The sequence below is a fragment of the Salvelinus namaycush genome, unplaced genomic scaffold, assembly GCF_016432855.1.
Source record: "Salvelinus namaycush isolate Seneca unplaced genomic scaffold, SaNama_1.0 Scaffold94, whole genome shotgun sequence".
NCBI classification, from domain to species: Eukaryota; Metazoa; Chordata; class Actinopteri; order Salmoniformes; family Salmonidae; genus Salvelinus; species Salvelinus namaycush.
Window position 1 is genome coordinate 63,247 of NW_024061686.1, and position 21,012 is coordinate 84,258.

The 21,012-nt window shown below is 44.0% G+C and overlaps 1 protein-coding gene across 1 annotated transcript; it reads right to left on the bottom strand.

Annotated features, from left to right (window-relative positions):
• Nucleotides 1-1,557: 1,557 nt before the first annotated feature.
• LOC120043484 lies at nt 1,558-17,112 on the bottom strand. The gene is made up of 7 exons (XM_038988073.1): nt 17,014-17,112; nt 14,684-14,710; nt 14,354-14,406; nt 4,625-5,013; nt 4,258-4,386; nt 3,746-3,788; nt 1,558-1,595 (listed from the first exon to the last, which is right to left on the bottom strand). Exons 2-7 carry the CDS (start codon nt 14,686-14,688, stop codon nt 1,558-1,560), a joined length of 657 nt encoding a protein of 218 aa, XP_038844001.1. The 5' UTR covers nt 14,689-14,710; nt 17,014-17,112.
• Nucleotides 17,113-21,012: the final 3,900 nt, after the last annotated feature.

A 21,012-nucleotide genomic window follows, 5' to 3' on the forward strand; every position in this document is an offset into this window, starting at 1 on the left:
AACTGTTTGTCTATTTCTGTGGCTTTTTTAAGTCTATATGCCAGTCTACGTTTATTGACTAGCTAGAGACACATTTCTATATTTCGCCATATAAGAAACACATGCACACATTTAAACCCGTACGCTACTTGTCCTTTTATTGATAAAATGTCTAGCACATCTAGCTGTGTTTCTTTTGAACACTTTACACATTTTTGGATTCCACCTCTGTAAACGTCCTTTCCCTGATGACACTAGTGGAGGAGCAGTGTCATTTCATACAAGTGCACTTGTTTCTACAGTTCCTTGCCTCCGATCCTCAATTGCCTTTGACCTTTTTCAAAAGGAGGCGAGTAGAGGACATGAGGAAGGGAGAATATCTCATTGAGATTCTCCCATGATTAGTGTAGTAAGGTTTAAACTTCTACAGGAGAGGGCATTATCTTCATATACAACTGGTTTATTTTAGCACACCTGTGTGTTCAGTCGAGCACAGAACGCTTTGCACCATTCTTCAACAGTCTTACTGGTATGTTTGCTCTTGTTCAGCGGGTGTGATGGGATATGACCTGATTGATATGGGTGTGACCATTTGAATCTCAAAATGTATGCAGCACGTCATACTAAATCGCCCTCTGGGCTATATAATCACATCATTCTTCAACTGATCGTTCAGAACCGTCCGTTTCTGTTGAAATAAGTTATTGTAATTGGGGGGAAAGCCATTGATTCAACATATAACCATGTGTCTGATTAGTGTAGTTCACTTTGACTTATACGACAAAAGTTTGTATTGTAGTTATTCACCCTGAGGGCTATACTAAGAAGTGGGATAGAGGACTTAGCAGCTGACTTTGGTCAATTCTGAATTCAATTTGGCTCACCTTTTAGCCAGGTACATTTCTATGGCAACGAATCCTTCAGCTCTAACCTGCTCCAGGCCAGACTAACTCCACTTCAGATAGCGTTTAGCTGGCGTCGTAGTTTACCCCTCTGGTCTGTAAATCGAAGTGCAGGTTTAGAACATAGATGCGGGTACAATGGCTGATCGTGACTTACTATCTGACTTCAGAATGAATCAAGGAAATTGACCTAAAAGGTCGTCACGGGTTGTAATTGAAGGTGTTTGAACAGTGGTGTTCCCTTAACTTGGTTGCTTCACCATGATCATTATCTACTTTAATGATTATCAATAGTTCTCTGTCTGTTTGTGATGCCCAGCCTAAAATGATGGTGATGGAGCTCATGCTCTTCTCTTGTATTCTGTGTGATGACAACACCCCCCAAAGACCACACAGTGGGCCACACTGTAGTGCTAGATGACCTTGAGGTCTCCCTCCTCTCATGTTCTGCAACAACATAAAACAGGTTAAGTTGCAAACATCTATTTACTCTGACATGAACACATCTAAATGTATGGTGCACATGGTACAGTACATTGCAGGATATTGATACATTGATATGAGGCAGATAAAGATGGACCTCTAGGCCAGAGTACACATTCATAACAAACACAGCCTTTTATCACTCATCTCTGCGTTGTTATTATTTTACCACTGTTTTACTGCTAGAGTTTAACTATTGGACGTGAGGCTTGTTGCTCTGAGGTTTCATTTCTGCAACAGACAGGAGACAACATGAGGGTGTTGCCAATCACTATTGCTGTTCTCAGTGGAAATTTTAGCATGTAAATCTTAGTGGGGCAAACTCAACGTACATATATTTTTTTAGATGCATGCCAATACACGGTGACAAACGGTTCCCCACCAAATTGTTAGGGCCTACATAAAGCTGTCCCAACAGCAGAGCTTTCTTTTCAGCACCATGGAGTGAATCCTTACCACCGCTACACCTGGCTATCAGCGGAGCCTTGTCTGGCAGTGAAACAGTTCATTCAGCCTCGTGTACTGCCTTTTAAAAACCATAGCTGTTATGGCCGACTTGCTTAAACAAATGTGTTTACTACTGACTCCTTGTGGATTTGTGTAAGTTGATAAAAACCGCATTGTGCTTCAATAATAATGAGTTTTGACTTTTGAACCACACACAAACATTATTAAATGTATGTTCAGTAAATTCAGAATGTTATTCTTATATCATTAACACTTAGCTTTAAGTATAAGCAAGTGCAAGCAAACGAGCTGTGACGAGGCAGGCCTATTGGTTCAGCACTTTAGAAATGAACACTGACAGAAATTCAGATAGATGTTAGTTCAGATAAATTCAGCAACATGTTGAGGCTTTAACTTTACTCTTGTTTAATTCACCACACAGTGAGAGGGAGAGACTCAGTTAGTCTACCGTTTGAGGTATTTTATTAGGCCTATTTTGTCTGAAAAGGAAGGAAAATACAATCATGAGGATCCACTTTTATATACAATATACCGACGCACAGACAGCGCATTGCGCATACAAAACAACCCTCGCAATATCAACTGGAATTACATGGGTCTATTACTGACATTTTTGTTGAAAACAAATATTTGAAAGGGAGGAGACTGTCACTGGCAAACATGGTTACAGACCCAACAACATTATATAGTATTTCCTCCTCGTCAAGAAAAGCACATGAGCTAATTATAATACACAAAGTAAGCAAAACAATTAAATAATTCCAACATTGTCTAAAATGATGAAGAAGATACTAATGTGATAGACCTATATAAGCCATAGGCCAATAACAATTGAGATGTACAAACTATGGCATAAGGGAACGATGAGCGCATAAGAGGCAGTCTGTAATTTTGATTAAGACAATGAGTGAGCTAAGATGGACGTAGTCATTATAACTTTTTGTTCAGCACTTTTGAAATGTACAGCGACAGAATTCAGAACATGGTCCGTTCTTCCAGTATTCTCCCTGTACACCAAGTCAGAACCGTATGATAAATAAAGGGGGCATATAGGGGCATATAAGCAGACAATGAAAGCTCTTACAATATTAGATGATGACATTTCTCTAAAACAGGGTATAGGCTACCTGTGTACCACTAAGTCAGAACAGTAGGCTAAGTTCTGAGGGTGAAAGGGACCAAATTATTAGGGTGAGGCACATGGGCTACTAACAGCTTTCTGCACTTACTTACTATTTTCCTATTTGGTCTTAAAAAGAGATTACAGTACATTGATAGATTCATATGATGAGTCAATAAAGGGCTGTGCTGGCGAACCGGGGACACTGTGCGTAGGGCTGGCCAGGATAACCCGGGCCGAGGAGATGTCCTGGAGGTCTGGCACACTCCGTCCTGGCTCGATGCCCACTCTAGCCCGGCCGATGCGAGGAGCTGGGATATAGCGCACCGGGCTATGAGTGCGCACTGAGGACACCGTGCGCATCACCCCATAGCACGAGGCCTGACCAGTCACAAGCTCGCCACGGTAAGCACGGGGGAGTTGGCTCAGGTCTCCTACCTGACTCCGCCAATCTCCTCGTTTTTGGGGCTGCCTCTCGGCTTCCTTGCCAGCCTTGTTCCCTCATACCGCTGGTTCCTTTCTTACATTTACATTTAAGTCATTTAGCAGACGCTCTTATCCAGAGCGACTTACAAATTGGAAAGTTCATACATATTCATCCTGGTCCCCCCGTGGGGAATGAACCCATAACCCTGGCGTTGCAAGCGCCATGCTCTACCAACTGAGCCACACGGGACCTTCTTCTGCTGCCTCCGCTCTCCTGGCTGCCTCCAACTGTTCCCATGGGATCTCCTCCCATGTGTAGGATCCCTTGCCGTCCAGAATGTCCTCCCATGTCCAGTCCTCTCTTCCACGCTGCTTGGTCCTTTGGTGGTGGGTAGTTCTGTCACGATCGTCTAAGGGAGGAGACCAAAACGCAGCGTGGTAAGTGTTCATGTTAATTTAATAAATAAACTGAACACTGAAATAACAAAAACAACAAAGAGAGTGAACGAAACATTCCTGTAAGGTGCAGCAACACAAAACAGAAAACAACTACCCACAAAACACAGGTGGGAAAAGGCTACCTAAGTATGGTTCTCAATCAGAGACAATGATAGACAGCTGCCTCTGATTGAGAACCACACCCGGCCAAACACATAGAAATAGACAACATAGAACAAAAACATAGAATGCCCACCCCAACTCACGCCCTGACCAAACCAAAATAGAGACATAAAAAGGATCTCTAAGGTCAGGGCGTGACAGGGCGAGCATTGATAATATATTTTTGTGTTAAACTTTTCCTGATTTCAATATACACACTTTCGTCATGTTTTGCCATGTGTACCATACCCTCAGTCTGAATCAAACAGTAATTATTACCTCAGATTGCTTGATTGCTTTGAGATCCTCCAGCATCTCAATCTCCAATCTTCTTCGGAACTGAATATGCTCATCATCGATTTTCTTGATTTCATCACATTGCATCTCTTTCTCCATCTCTTCCTCAGTCTGAAAAAAGATAACTGTGGAATAACTAGCCGACTAGTCCAGCAACTTACTCAGTGCATTGACACATTACACTGTGTTTCTACATTTTGGAATTATTTATGAACAATAACATGTAGACGAATAAATGCAAGACCTACTGTTTCTGACAATAACAACACATGATTACCTAATTTATTAACATTAAACACAAAATAAGTTAATAAGTTGGCTAAGTTAATGTAATATTGTTGGATCTTACCAATTCCTCAAAGCATTCTCCAAATCTGAATTTCTCCAGTCCTGGGAACTCCGCTCCAGATTTAAAGAGATCCTCCAAGCTTCTGGCAACCAGGTGTAGAACTTCAAACTCGTAGGCGTAGACATTGCCATCTTCACATAACAGGAGAACCAGCTGCCATCCTGCTGCCGAACATCGGAAGTCATCCAGGGCACCAATGACCACCATCTCCATTCTCTCTGGAAGGTAGCAGTCTTTCCAAACTTCTAACTGTTCACCATCTCCAGCGTGGACAGTGTCCTCCAGACCCCCGATTCTCAACTCGTAACTTTTCGGCTTTGCAAGAGGAATCTTGCTGTTGCGATGTTTCAACACAATCTCTTTGATTTGGCTGAGGAATTCTACAGCTTCTGTGGCAACAATTGACAATAATTAGAAAACCTATTTAACATTGTAATGGTCAAGAGTGCAGAACATCCTACTTACAACCAAAGCAAATATAGACATTTTGAATCTTAATGTATTATTAGTCATCTCATTCAAAGATGCAGTCCTGGATCTTAAGCACAACAAATTCATAACATATTTTATAAATTGGATTCGTAACATATCACCTGAATTGCACACAGAAAAATATATATAATAATAAGGATTTGCAGGACGTAACATATCATATGATGATGTAGTACAGGGGGCCCGTTTTGGCTCGTGTGCACCACGTTCAAAACTACTGGTTGAAATTATACAAAAGTTCCGGAGCATCCCTTTAAACATACAATGATGGGTGGTTCTCACATATCACATATCAGATGTTCAACCATTGTTCCTGGAAGCTGTCATGTTGTTCTTTTGACTTGAGCTGTCACATTTTATATCTCTGAAGGTATAGCTGTGGGTATAGTCTCAGCTAGTTGTCTTGCACTGTGGCAGTACTGTATTGAATGTTGGTGCTGTAACTCAAATCACACAGCTAAATCCCATCAGCTGCTAAGGTTGCTGCGGACTGGCTGAGGTCAAATGTGGATGAAGAGGTCACCTTGATGCTGTCACAGTACATGTTTCCAGCTGTGATGACATCTTCCTGTCATCCAAGTCAACTGGTGCGCTCAAAAGTGGTAAGCTTCTTGCTCCCGAAGTTTGTGAAATTGGCTTCAAGTGCTTTTGTAGGTCGCATTGTGTAGGTCGGTGCTACAGTCTTAAAATGTTCATCTTCCAAATATCCCCCTGAAATCGTACTCTCGACCTGACAGCAGTGGTACCCTGTGATGCAGTAAGGGTTTCACTAAGGTCAATAGACCTGTTTCTCACCACGTCCATGATTGTTAGAAATCCAGGTTAGCGGGGTAGGAAGCTAAAGTGCTTCATCAAGTCTATGGATAAAAGTGATCTAATCAGATAACTAATGAATTTAGTGAAATTCTGAGTGCATAGTTTATTATTATTATTTCTTATTTGACTGCCAGCCATAACCGAGGTTGATTTAATATTAATATTAATACATTTTATTTTAAGTGCTTTTCAAACATGATGACAGACTAACCAGGGAGAGCACTAAACATGATGACAGACTAACCAGGGAGAACACTAAACATGATGACAGACTAAACAGGGAGAAGACTAAACATGATGACAGACTAACCAGGGAGAACACTAAACATGATGACAGACTAACCAGGCAGCACACTAAACATGATGACAGACTAACCAGGCAGCACACTAAACATGATGACAGACTAAGCAGGGAGAAGACTAAACATGATGACAGACTAACCAGGGAGAGCACTAAACATGATGACAGACTAACCAGTGAGAACACTAAACACTTCGTCTGAAGAGGAGGTGTAGCAGGGATCGGACCAAGACGCAGCGTGGTAAGTGTCCATGTTTTAATAGAAACAACTGAACATGACACAAATACAAAATAACAAAGTAATCCTAACCGAAAACAGTCCCGTGTGGCACAAACACTGACACAGGAAACAAACACCCACAAACCAAGAGTGAAAACGGGCTACCTAAATATGGTTCCCAATCAGAGACAATGAAAAATACCTGCCTCTGATTGAGAACCATATCAGGCCAAATGACAAACCTAAACATAGAAACACAGAACATAGACTGCCCACCCCAACTCACGCCCTGACCAACTAACTGAAGACTAAAACAAAGGAAATAAAGGTCAGAACGTGACAGTGACGTGACTCCACCATAGTCAATACCCGCTTCCGTGGCTTCCTAGGAACGGCGACCCTCCTAAATGTCCCCACTGGACTGAGGGGCGCCTCTGGACTGAGGGGCAGCTCCGGACTGAGGGGTAGCTCCGGACTGAGGGGCAGTTCAGGACTGAGGGGTAGCTCCGGACTGAGGGGCAGCTCCGGACTGAGGGGTAGCTCCGGACTGAGGGGCAGTTCAGGACTGAGGGGTAGCTCCGGACTGAGGGGCAGCTCCGGACTGAGGGGCAGCTCCGGACTGAGGGGCAGCTCAGGACTGAGGGGTAGCTCAGGACTGAGGGGCAGCTCAGGACTGAGGGGTAGCTCAGGACTGAGGGGCAGCTCCGGACTGACAGGCAGCTCCGGACTGAAAGGCAGCTCCGGACTGAGGGGTAGCTCCGGACTGAAAGGCAGCTCATGACTAAAAGGCAGCTCATGACTAACTGGCGGCTCATGACTGACTGGCGGCTCTGGCAGCTCCTGACTGGCGGGCGGCTCTGGCGGCTCTTGACTGGCGGGCGGCTCTGGCGACTCCTGACTGGCGGACGGCTCTGGCGGCTCCTGACTGATGGACGGCTCTAGCGGCTCCTGACTGACGGGCGGCTCTAGCGGCTCAGGACAGAAGGGCGGCTCAGAAGGCGCTGGGCAGACGGGCTGCTCAGATGGCGCTGGGCAGACGGGCGGCTCAGATGGCGCTGGGCAGACGGGCGGCTCAGATGGCGCTGGGCAGACGGGCGGCTCAGATGGCGCTGGGCAGACGGGCAGCTCAGACGGCGCTGGGCAGACAGGCAGCTCAGACGGCGCTGGGCAGACGGGCAGCGCAGGCGGTGCTGAACAGACGGCAGACTCTGGCCTGCTGAGGCGCACAGTAGGCCTGGTGCGTGGTCCCGGAACTGGTGATACCGGACTGGAGACATGCACCACTGGGCGAGTGCGGGGAGCAGGAACAGGGCGTACAGGGCTCTGGAGACGCACAGGAGGCTTGGTGCGTGGTGCCGGAACTGGTGGTTCCGGACTGGGTACACGCACCACTGGGCGAGTGCGGGGAGCAGGAACAGGGCGTACTGGACTCTGGAGACGCACAGGAGGCTTAGTGCGTGGTGCCGGAACTGGTGGTACCGGACTGGGTACACGCACCATTGGGCGAGTGCGGGGAGCAGGAACAGGGCGTACTGGACTCTGGAGACGCACAGGAAGCCTGGTGCGTGGTGTTGGCACTGGTGGTACTGGATAGACCGGACCGTGAAGGCGTACTGGAGCTCTTGAGCACCGAGCCCGCCCAACCCTACCTGGCTGAATGCTCCCCGTAGCCAGGCCAGTGCGGCGAGGTGGAATAGCCCTCCTACCTGTACTCGCCACACTCCCCGTGTGCCACCCCCAAGAAATTTTTGGGGCTGACTCTCAGGCTTCCAACCGCGCCGCCGTGCTGCTTCCTCATACCAGCGCCTCTCTGCCTTCGCTGCCTCCAACTCTGCCCTGGGACGGCGATATTCCCCTGGCTGAGTCCAGGGTCCTTTGCCATACAGAATCTCTTCCCAAGTCCATGAATCCTGTGTCTCTTGCTGCTGCTGCTGCTGTCCTTTACCACGCTGCTTGGTTCTTGGTTGGTGGGTGTTTCTGTAACGGCAGATTTGTGTAGCAGGGATCGGACCAAGACGCAGCGTGGTAAGTGTGCATGTTTTAATAGAAACAACTGAACATGACACAAATATAAAATAACAAAGTAATCCTAACCGAAAACAGTCCCGTGTGGCACAAACACTGACACAGGAAACAAACACCCACAAACCAACAGTGAAAACAGGCTACCTAAATATGGTTCCCAATCAGAGACAATGAAAACACCTGCCTCTGATTGAGAACCATATCAGGCCAAATGACAAACCTAAACATAGAAACACAGAACATAGACTGCCCACCCCAACTCACGCCCTGACCAACTAACTAAAGACAAAAACAAAGGAAATAAAGGTCAGAACGTGACAACTAAGCAGGGAGAACACTAAACATGATGACAGACTAACCAGGGGAGAACACTAAACATGATGACAGACTAACCAGGCAGAACATTAAAAATGATGACAGACTAACCAGGCAGAACACTAAACATGATGACAGACTAACCAGGCAGAACACTAAACATGATGACAGACTAAGCAGGGAGAACACTAAACATGATGACAGACTAAGCAGGGAGAACACTAAACATGATGACAGACTAACCAGGGAGAGCACTAAACATGATGACAGACTAAACAGGCAGAACACTAAACATGATGACAGACTAACCAGGCAGCACACTAAACATGATGACAGACTAACCAGGCAGAACACTAAACATGATGACAGACTAACCAGGCAGAACACTAAACATGATGACAGACTAAGCAGGGAGAACACTAAACATGATGACAGACTAACCAGGCAGAACATTAAAAATGATGACAGACTAACCAGGCAGAACACTAAACATGATGACAGACTAACCAGGCAGAACACTAAACATGATGACAGACTAAGCAGGGAGAACACTAAACATGATGACAGACTAAGCAGGGAGAACACTAAACATGATGACAGACTAACCAGGGAGAGCACTAAACATGATGACAGACTAAACAGGCAGAACACTAAACATGATGACAGACTAACCAGGCAGCACACTAAACATGATGACAGACTAACCAGGCAGAACACTAAACACTTCGTCTGAAGAGGAGGTGTAGCAGGGATCGGACCAAGACGCAGCGTGGTAAGTGTCCATGTTTTAATAGAAACAACTGAACATGACACAAATACAAAATAACAAAGTAATCCTAACCGAAAACAGTCCCGTGTGGCACAAACACTGACACAGGAAACAAACACCCACAAACCAAGAGTGAAAACGGGCTACCTAAATATGGTTCCCAATCAGAGACAATGAAAAATACCTGCCTCTGATTGAGAACCATATCAGGCCAAATGACAAACCTAAACATAGAAACACAGAACATAGACTGCCCACCCCAACTCACGCCCTGACCAACTAACTGAAGACTAAAACAAAGGAAATAAAGGTCAGAACGTGACAGTGACGTGACTCCACCATAGTCAATACCCGCTTCCGTGGCTTCCTAGGAACGGCGACCCTCCTAAATGTCCCCACTGGACTGAGGGGCGCCTCTGGACTGAGGGGCAGCTCCGGACTGAGGGGTAGCTCCGGACTGAGGGGCAGTTCAGGACTGAGGGGTAGCTCCGGACTGAGGGGCAGCTCCGGACTGAGGGGTAGCTCCGGACTGAGGGGCAGTTCAGGACTGAGGGGTAGCTCCGGACTGAGGGGCAGCTCCGGACTGAGGGGCAGCTCCGGACTGAGGGGCAGCTCAGGACTGAGGGGTAGCTCAGGACTGAGGGGCAGCTCCGGACTGACAGGCAGCTCCGGACTGAAAGGCAGCTCCGGACTGAGGGGTAGCTCCGGACTGAAAGGCAGCTCATGACTAAAAGGCAGCTCATGACTAACTGGCGGCTCATGACTGACTGGCGGCTCTGGCAGCTCCTGACTGGCGGGCGGCTCTGGCGGCTCTTGACTGGCGGGCGGCTCTGGCGACTCCTGACTGGCGGACGGCTCTGGCGGCTCCTGACTGATGGACGGCTCTAGCGGCTCCTGACTGACGGGCGGCTCTAGCGGCTCAGGACAGAAGGGCGGCTCAGAAGGCGCTGGGCAGACGGGCTGCTCAGATGGCGCTGGGCAGACGGGCGGCTCAGATGGCGCTGGGCAGACGGGCGGCTCAGATGGCGCTGGGCAGACGGGCGGCTCAGATGGCGCTGGGCAGACGGGCAGCTCAGACGGCGCTGGGCAGACAGGCAGCTCAGACGGCGCTGGGCAGACGGGCAGCGCAGGCGGTGCTGAACAGACGGCAGACTCTGGCCTGCTGAGGCGCACAGTAGGCCTGGTGCGTGGTCCCGGAACTGGTGATACCGGACTGGAGACATGCACCACTGGGCGAGTGCGGGGAGCAGGAACAGGGCGTACAGGGCTCTGGAGACGCACAGGAGGCTTGGTGCGTGGTGCCGGAACTGGTGGTTCCGGACTGGGTACACGCACCACTGGGCGAGTGCGGGGAGCAGGAACAGGGCGTACTGGACTCTGGAGACGCACAGGAGGCTTAGTGCGTGGTGCCGGAACTGGTGGTACCGGACTGGGTACACGCACCATTGGGCGAGTGCGGGGAGCAGGAACAGGGCGTACTGGACTCTGGAGACGCACAGGAAGCCTGGTGCGTGGTGTTGGCACTGGTGGTACTGGATAGACCGGACCGTGAAGGCGTACTGGAACTCTTGAGCACCGAGCCCGCCCAACCCTACCTGGCTGAATGCTCCCCGTAGCCAGGCCAGTGCGGCGAGGTGGAATAGCCCTCCTACCTGTACTCGCCACACTCCCCGTGTGCCACCCCCAAGAAATTTTTGGGGCTGACTCTCGGGCTTCCAACCGCGCCGCCGTGCTGCTTCCTCATACCAGCGCCTCTCTGCCTTCGCTGCCTCCAACTCTGCCCTGGGACGGCGATATTCCCCTGGCTGAGTCCAGGGTCCTTTGCCATACAGAATCTCTTCCCAAGTCCATGAATCCTGTGTCTCTTGCTGCTGCTGCTGCTGTCCTTTACCACGCTGCTTGGTTCTTGGTTGGTGGGTGTTTCTGTAACGGCAGATTTGTGTAGCAGGGATCGGACCAAGACGCAGCGTGGTAAGTGTGCATGTTTTAATAGAAACAACTGAACATGACACAAATATAAAATAACAAAGTAATCCTAACCGAAAACAGTCCCGTGTGGCACAAACACTGACACAGGAAACAAACACCCACAAACCAACAGTGAAAACAGGCTACCTAAATATGGTTCCCAATCAGAGACAATGAAAACACCTGCCTCTGATTGAGAACCATATCAGGCCAAATGACAAACCTAAACATAGAAACACAGAACATAGACTGCCCACCCCAACTCACGCCCTGACCAACTAACTAAAGACAAAAACAAAGGAAATAAAGGTCAGAACGTGACAACTAAGCAGGGAGAACACTAAACATGATGACAGACTAACCAGGGGAGAACACTAAACATGATGACAGACTAACCAGGCAGAACATTAAAAATGATGACAGACTAACCAGGCAGAACACTAAACATGATGACAGACTAACCAGGCAGAACACTAAACATGATGACAGACTAAGCAGGGAGAACACTAAACATGATGACAGACTAAGCAGGGAGAACACTAAACATGATGACAGACTAACCAGGGAGAGCACTAAACATGATGACAGACTAAACAGGCAGAACACTAAACATGATGACAGACTAACCAGGCAGCACACTAAACATGATGACAGACTAACCAGGCAGAACACTAAACATGATGACAGACTAACCAGGCAGCACACTAAACATGATGACAGACTAACCAGGCAGAACACTAAACACGATGACAGACTAACCAGGGGAGTAAACAACAAGAGATAAAAGCTTAGACAACAGCCATTTTGGGTAGGCCTGTGTGAAGAGGTGTCTGAGTGTGGACTAGAATATGTGTATGGATTGTGAGGTTCTGACATGGAGAGGGAGTTCCAGAGCTGGGGGCTGGACTGCTAAAAGGACGTTCTCACATTGAGCGGAGCCTGTTGCGAGGGATGGTGAGTAGGCCAGTGTCAGAGGAGCGCAGTAAATCGGTGGGAGTGTAGGAGGTTAGAGAGGTGTGTGAGGGCCAGTCTATTTGAAGGTGAGCAAGAGTAGTTTGAAGATGATGCTGGATTGAACTGGTAGCCAGTGAAGTTTGATGAAGGTTGTGATGTCCCAAGGTCTGGTGTGTGTGAGGACTCTGACAGCTGAGTTTGAATGTATGGAAGTAGGTCCAGTGTTTTGTCAGGGAGTCTGTAGAGAATGGTGCTGCAATAGTCCAGGCGTGAATGAGGATTTCAGCAATGGGGTCGGTGATAGTGGGTCCGAGTTGTGACATGTTTTGGAGGAGCGTAATACATACTGAAGGCCTACGTTGGTTAGCATAGGGAAAATATAGCTTTGTTTGGCAGCATAAAACGTACAGCAACTGTATTGTTTAATGTCCAATAGGGCAGGTAATTACTCTAACAGTCAATTCTTAATTAAAATTCATTTTGGAAATGTCAAATCCAAGTCCGGAATGATTCTTCAACGGAGGTGGTGAAAAGGGAACAGGGTATCACAGACACTCATTGACCAACAAACAACCTCCTCACAGCGGAGACATCAGTCCAAATATCACCACCCATCACCTTCATCCATGTTTTCTTCTGTCACACTGCTCACATGCATTCACCTGCAGATCCACAAACACATTGATTGAATGTTTCTTCTGTCACACCAATCGAACACTTGATAGCCTACCTATATAATGAGATATCTTCATCCAACATTTCTTCTTTGGCACTGATGAATCTGGTGTCCAGAGCTATCTGTCTTCTCTGATGTCCAGGTCCCACCGACTTTCAGAGAGATTTGTCACGCACCACGTCCTAAATCCTAGTTTGAAAAATGTACTACTTCTCAAACCTCGTACAAGTCTCACACAGGCACATGTGGTGATTTAATGGACATGTTTGAGTCACTAGTATATCTCAACATAGGAATTCAACCACTATGCATTAATACGACAGAGGATGAAAAATCTCTGATGAAAACTATGAAAAGATAGCAGCAAAGATGTGTTATAAACAGTTGTCAATAGGTTATGGCATAAATCAGACAAACGTGATATACTTGATGTGTTCCCATTTAGAACCGTGACTAGTTAGTAGTGCTTGTTTTAATGGGTCCCAAATGTACAGTAGGACATCTGAGATACGAACACATTAGAAATGGAGGTTGTTTGGAACACTGAATTCTGAAAGGACCATAACTTTGAAATCCACTTACAGGAATAGTTTGAGATTTTGGCAAATGTTCTACTTACCCAGAGTCATATGAACTCATGGATACCATTTTTATGTCTCTACATGCAGTTTGAAGGAAGTTGAAGGTAGTTTCTGGCAGGAATGCTAAATAGAATCAGCGCAACGAATGTAAATCTATGGGATCAGCTAGCTTTTTGATTTCCTTGTGGATTTTTAAAGAATCGGCTTTAGGCCTTATATAGTATAGAATGACAACCAATCATAAAACATGAAGACACTGTTTTCATATAGTGAAGGAGGGGCCCTAGTGGCCACAAGTCACCAGTAAGCAAGCAACTTTATCTTCTTATGACATGCAATTTCTCTATCATGAAATGTGAATGTTTATGGAAATTGTTTATTGAAAACATTAAACGTGTAAAATATGAGGTCTAGTGTTGTCTAATCCCGGGATTCAATCCGATTGCGGGTAATAGGCAATGCGGCTTTTAAAGGCAATGTTCCCGAGTTCACGGAGATCGCATTCACGGTAAATGCTGCATATGTCAGCTGAATCAGACATTTCCTTTTAAAGTGTCTGAATACAAAGGCCATTGGATGACAATACACTACATAAAGAAAGTCGGCTGGTACCTTCTTTTCCCCTCTCACAGCGAAGAAACTCAGTCTTTATCTTCTTTAACGACCTGTATAAAATGATAAAAACAGTATAAGTATTGTTTTATTAAACTGTACAATTATGTATTAATTGAACTAAAACAACAAGAATTACACATTTGCAAACTAGGTAAAGAACTCAGACATGCCCTGAGTAAATTCTTAAACAAATTAAATTCAGCAAGTCAATAAATGTAATAAACAAAGTGTGGGCCAACGTCATTTAAATAACCTGGAGCCTCATATATATATATAGAATATATATATATATTATCTCTTACATTTTTATAATTGAAATATCTTTACCCCATTGATGTGATGATTCCCCGATGACTGTTGGGAAAACAATACAAATGCTGGTGAACAAGTAGGGCAAAAAAAGCACTTCAACTTGAAGAATCCACACCAAAATGAATAAACACGACTCATGAATAATATAGATCAAAACTATTTTTGTATTGGTCTACCATCCCATCAAATCAACATGACAATTATAATTTTAAATGTCATTCCAATAAATCGTTTATTTGAGTGAAACACACCTAATAAAGTTGAAATAGGCTTACATTAAATAGTTGCATACACCTAAACATTCCGTATAAACCTAGGGATGGGCATTTGTACAAATGTACAATTTATCATAACAATTACAGGTTAGGAATCCTAATAGCTAAATAGTTTCATGTAGGTCAATTCAGTCAATAAAAAAACACATTTAAGATTAATTTATTGAAACTGTAATATCAACTGGTTATAGTGTATCCTGAAACACATCTTCAATAAGGTAGTAACCTCAGAAGAGTGGAGCTTGCTTATAGAAGTCTATGGCTGTGCAATGACAGCCTTGTTTTGCTAATATAGACGGTCTTATTTCCCGAGCACTTATCACAGTCATTACAACTATTTTATAGTAAAAGCATGATGTAATATAAAAAAATGAAATAGAACAGAATAGTTGGAAGTGATTCGCATCTCGCGTCTGAACAGTTATTCTGAAAGAGTGATCATTTGAAACCTTAAAACAGGGCTCAATTTGGCAAGTTGAAAGACATATGTTTCAAGGTTACAAACCTAAATCTGTCTTCTTTTCGATATACAGACGATCGATTTAGTTAATTATGCGGTTCCTTGGAATGATCAAAATGTATTAACTATTTTTCATTGAACACTGCATGAGGATGAATTAGGGCTACGACATATGTTTGGGGAGTAGGCCGTCTGTCTGGTGAGTAGGCTTAACGGTTCTGATGAAAATACGCTCTTTGTCTTTATCAAACTAATGTTTTGGTATATTTCCAGTGTGTATATTTTCCTGTCTATATTTGGGGGGTAATAGCCGAGGCTAACCAATTCTAAATGCACTAGCAGTTCGCAAAGTAGAGTCGTCACTAGTTATCACAGCCACAAAGTCAGAAAACCTGACTGTTTCTACAATTTCGCTTCTTAACACTGTTAACCTTTTGCCTAAACCTAACCTGAAATGAATACTAAAAAGCTTTTTTTAATGAATTTTTAGGATATAGACAATTTTGTATTTGTGACTGCGGTAAATAGGGTACCCGCAAAGTAACCTAAGCTGAAAATGATGCAGTTCATCAAAAACTGCAGCCCATTGCTGGAATACTTATTTTCCTACCTCAGTCAACAAGTCCATTTTTGAATTTGTGATTAAACTGTTGTCTTTTGGCAAGGAATGTAGCTTCGGTTAGAATCGTTTTTATAGCCATTTTTCTTTAAGCGCATTCAGCATGCAACCAATAAGACTTTAGATAGCTTGATAAGCTAACTAACGTTGCTTATATCGTTCAAAGACTCAATCATGGACACTTTCTGACAGTTGTCTCTACCTTCTTGCCCTTTGTGCTGTTGTCTGTGCACAATAATGTTTGTACCATGTTTTTTGCTGCTACCATGTTGTCCTGCTACCATGCTGTGTTTTCATGTGTTAATGCCATGCCTTGTCTTAGGTCTCTCTTTATGTAGTTTTGTGGTGTTTCTCTTGTCGTGATGTGTGTTTTGTCCTATATTTTTATTTTACATTTTTAATCCCAGCCCCGGTCCCAGCAGGAGGCCTTTTGCCTTTTGGTAAGCCGTCATTGTAAATAAGAATTTGTTCTTAACTGACTTGCCTAGTTAAATAAAGGTGATATAAAATAAATAAAAAGGTTATAATTAAGTTAGCTATTGTAGCTTGCTTAACATGAACAATATGATCAAACTAGCTGCATTACGCCCTACCCATATTGTAGTTTTGTTTGAAAATGTAAAAGGTAAATTCGGCAGGTCACAACTCTACAATTTTCTCAGTTTCCCGACTTGTAATTCTGATTTGGGTCATTCAAGTGAAACTTCCCAGTCAGAACTTCAGATAACTCCGATAGCACGAGAACACAGCAGTGTTACTTATCTAATGGCTTTCTCAAGCCAAAGTATAAAACACTTTCTTCTCACCAAAGACACTTGTCTTCGGCAGACATATATTTATTTTTATTAGCCTACTCAGGATCCGATACCATATAAACACTGTTTATGGTAATAGTAATTATAACAAAATATACATCATACATTTCCTGAAGGCTATCACCATTTCAATGAAACACTTATATTACAAACAAGTCTATCGTAACATAGCTTACCAGATTCAAATGTAGTCTGTAAGAAATATGGAGGTAATTTAAAACAAACTAAGAACGTTTGAACTGCTTCTTTAGGTCTGTTGCATAAAAAGTGGCGTGACAAGTCTTTGTTCTCTTCTTGCCTGAACAAGGAGGTCGGTTTCTCCCAGGTTCCGTGTTGCGGAAGAGCTCAATGGGGCTTCACAGTTCACTGGAAAAGTACAGCAGGCAATGTTCTGTGTGCGTCATACTTCATTATAGGTTCATGACTGAGGCGTGGACTTTAGACTACGTAGTTAGATTGAACCCATTTTGTCTTAGACTTTAGAAAAGGACGTGGAGGGAAAGACAGTTTTTAAGTTATCAATAAAACAAACATTTTGGGGAGCTGCTGTTGCAGCTCACTTCTCCTTTAAACCATTTATTGTGTACAACAATATATGAATTTGATTTAATTTGACAGAAATGTTGGTTAGACTATTCTTATAATACCATTTATACCAGTATAACAAAGTCATTGGATACGCATGGACATGTTGTGCTATCTGTGTTAATACTTTCAACCTAAGTTAGAGACTTTTTAAGTGCAACTGATGTAGCTTGCCAGAACGGTTTAGTCGATGTTGATGCCCTGGGCAGCCTGCAACTCAAGCTCTTTGCCTGCTCACATGTTGTTGACATGTTGTTCCTCTGCATGGGTGTGGCTCCTTCATTTCTCATTCTGTTCCACTGAGAATGTTGTTTTAGCTCACCTGGCCGGTACACGATGGAGGAGGAGTTTTCCAGATTGAAACTGATTGCATTTCTTTTGTAATTGGGCTGCTTCGCGGGTGTGAACCAAATGCCACTCTTGCGTGGTTGGCGAAGTCGACTCAGAACAAGGTTGTACTAAGCTATATGGAATTGTTTTAAGGGGGTCATAACAAGGATCAATTAGCTATTTGATTTTGAATTTCAAGACTGCTTGAAATATATATTTTTAAATAAAAAATAAAAATGTTATCAAATAATTTTTGGCCTTACTGCTATTAGCCCATACAAACGCATTGAATAACAGATTCACTACATGGAACAACAAATAGTATCCCAAAACAATCAAAAGGAATTTGTCCTGAACTGTGTGTCCTATATCTGAGAGATATCAGAAAGATCAGAAAAAATAAGTATTTTATTTTTTACATGTATTTAACCCCTTATTTTTGGCACTAAAGCAGGGGTTCTACTAAGCTATATGGAATTGTTTTAAGAAGGTCATACCAAGGATCATTTAGCTTTTGGATTTTGAATGTTAAGACCCCTTGAAGTAAAAAATATATATACAAAATTACTTGATGAACAATTATATTTGTGGCCTTACTGCTAATAGCCCATACAAATGCATTGAATAACAGATTCACTACATGGAAGAACAGATAGTCCCCTCCAATAAATCTATAGGAAGTTTGTTCTGAAGTGTCTGTCCTATATCTGAGAGATATAAGAAAGAACAGGAAACATGTTGTATTGTTATTTTTTTTACATGTATTTGACCCCTTATTTTTTTACACTAAACAGTCTAAATATATACTGTACCTCCATTCATTTTTTTCAACTGGTACCAGGGGACCTTCAGACAAGTCTTGTGAGACCTGTGGGCGTCCTAGAGCAAAACAACCGACATGTACCTGTGAGTCTCACTTTTCCACAGGGGGGTCGGTTTCTCCCAGCTTCCGTGTTTATGCTACATTGACACATCTGATAACACGGAAGAGCTTGAGAGGACAGTATACTTCACTGGAAAATTACTGTAGGCAATGTGCTGTGTGCGTCATATTTCATTAAAGGCTCATGACTGAAAAATAAACTGAGCCATGGGCTTTAGACTAGTAGCTAGTTATACTAGTTATAACCAACTTTCACTTTAGAAAAAGACGTGGAGGCAAAGGCACTTTTTAACTTGTCAATAAAACAACACTTTAGAGGGATCGCTTCTCCTTTGAACCATCTATTGTGTACAACAATATATTGGTTAGATTTAATTTGACAGAAATGTTGGTTAGACTATTCTTATACACTTATACAGGCATAACAAAGTAATTGGATACCATGATACACATGGATATGTTGTGCTATCTGTGTTAATACTTTCAACCTAAGTTAGAGACTTTTTAAGAGCAACTGATGTGGTTTTCAAGAACGGTTTAGGCGGTTTTGACACCCTGGGCGAGCCTGGAAATGCAGCTCTTTGCCTGCTCACAGGTTACTGACATGTTGTTCCTCTGCATGGGTGTGGCTCCTCCATTTCTCATTCTGTTCAACTGAGAATGTTGTTTTGGCTCACCTGGCCGGTACATAGGAGGGTAGGGTAGGAGGAGTAGGAGGAGTTTACATCGGTTGAAAGGGATTTCATTAGTTTTCTAATTGGGCTGCTTCCCGGGTGTGAACCAAATGCCCCTCTTGAGCGGATGGCGAATGCGAAGTCGGCTCAGAATAGGGTTCGACTAAGCTATATGGAATTGTTTTAAGAAGGTCATACCAAGGATAATTTAGCTATTTGATTTGTAATTTTAAGACCCCTTGAAGTTTAAAAAAATATATACAAAATTATTTGATGAACTATTTTATTTGGCTTTACTGCTAATAGCCCATACAAAGGCATTGAATAGCAAATTCACTACATGGAAGAACAGATAGTCCCCCCAATGAATCTATAGGAAGTTTGTTCTGAAGTGTTTGTCCTATATCTGAGAGATATAAGGAAGCTAAGGAAACATTTTTTTTTTTATGTACCCCTTATTTTTGCCAATAAAGAGTGCATTCGGAAAGTATTCAGACCCCTTGACCTTTTCCACATTTTGTTACATTGCAGCCTTATTCTAAAATGTATTAAATCTTTTTTTCCCTCATCAATCTACACACAATACCCCATAGTGACAAAGTAAAAACAGGTTGTATTGACATTTTTGCAAACTAATTAAACAAACTAAAATATCACATTTACATAAGTATTCAGAACCTTTACTCAGTACTTTGTTGAAGCACCTTAGGCAGCAAATACAGCCTTGAATCTTCTTGGGTATGATGCTACAAGCTTGGCACACTTGTATTTGGGGAGGTTCTTCCGTTCTTCCGTACAGATCCTCTCAAGCTCTATCAGGTTGGATGGGGAGCATCACTGCACAGCTATTTTCAGGTCTCTCCAGAGATGTTAGATCTGGCTCAAGTCCGGGCTCTGGCTCTCAAGGACATTCAGAGACTTGCCCTGACGCCACTCCTGCATTGTATTGGCTGTGTGCTTATGGTCGTTGTCCTGTTGGAAGAGGAACCTTCGCCCCAGTCTGAGGTCCTGAGTACTCTGGAGCATGTTTTCATCAAGGATCTCTCTATACTTTGCTCTGTTCATCTTTCCCTCAATCCTGACTAGTCTCCCAGTCCCTGCTGCTGAAAAACGTCCCCAAATCATGATACTTCCACCACCATGTTTCACCGTAGGGATGGTGCCAGGTTTCCTCCAGACGTGACGCTTGGCATTCAGTCCAAAGAGTTAAATCTTGGTTTCATCAGACCAGAGAATCTTGTTTCTCATGTTCTGAGAGTCCTTTAGGTGCCTTTTGGCAAACTCCAAGCTAGCTGTCATGTGTCTTTTACTGAGGAGTGGCTTCCGTCTGGCCACTTTACCATAAAGGCCTAATTGAATGGCAGTACAGTATATATTTAGACTGGAGTGCTGCAGAGATGGTTGTCCTTCTGTAAGGTTCTCCCATCTCCACAGAGGAACACTGGAGCTCTGTCAGAGTGACCATCGGTTTCTTGTTCACCTCCCTGACCAAGGCCCTTCTCCCCGATAGCTCACTTTGGCCAGGCGGCCAGCTCTAGGAGGAGTCTTGGTGGTTCCAAACTTCTTCCATTTAAGAATGATGGAGGCTACTGTGTTCTTGGGGGACCTTCAATGCTGTAGATATTTTTTGCTACCCTTTCCCAAGCATTTCTAAAAACCTATTCACGCTTTGTCATTATGGGTCATTGATGAGGATTTTTTAT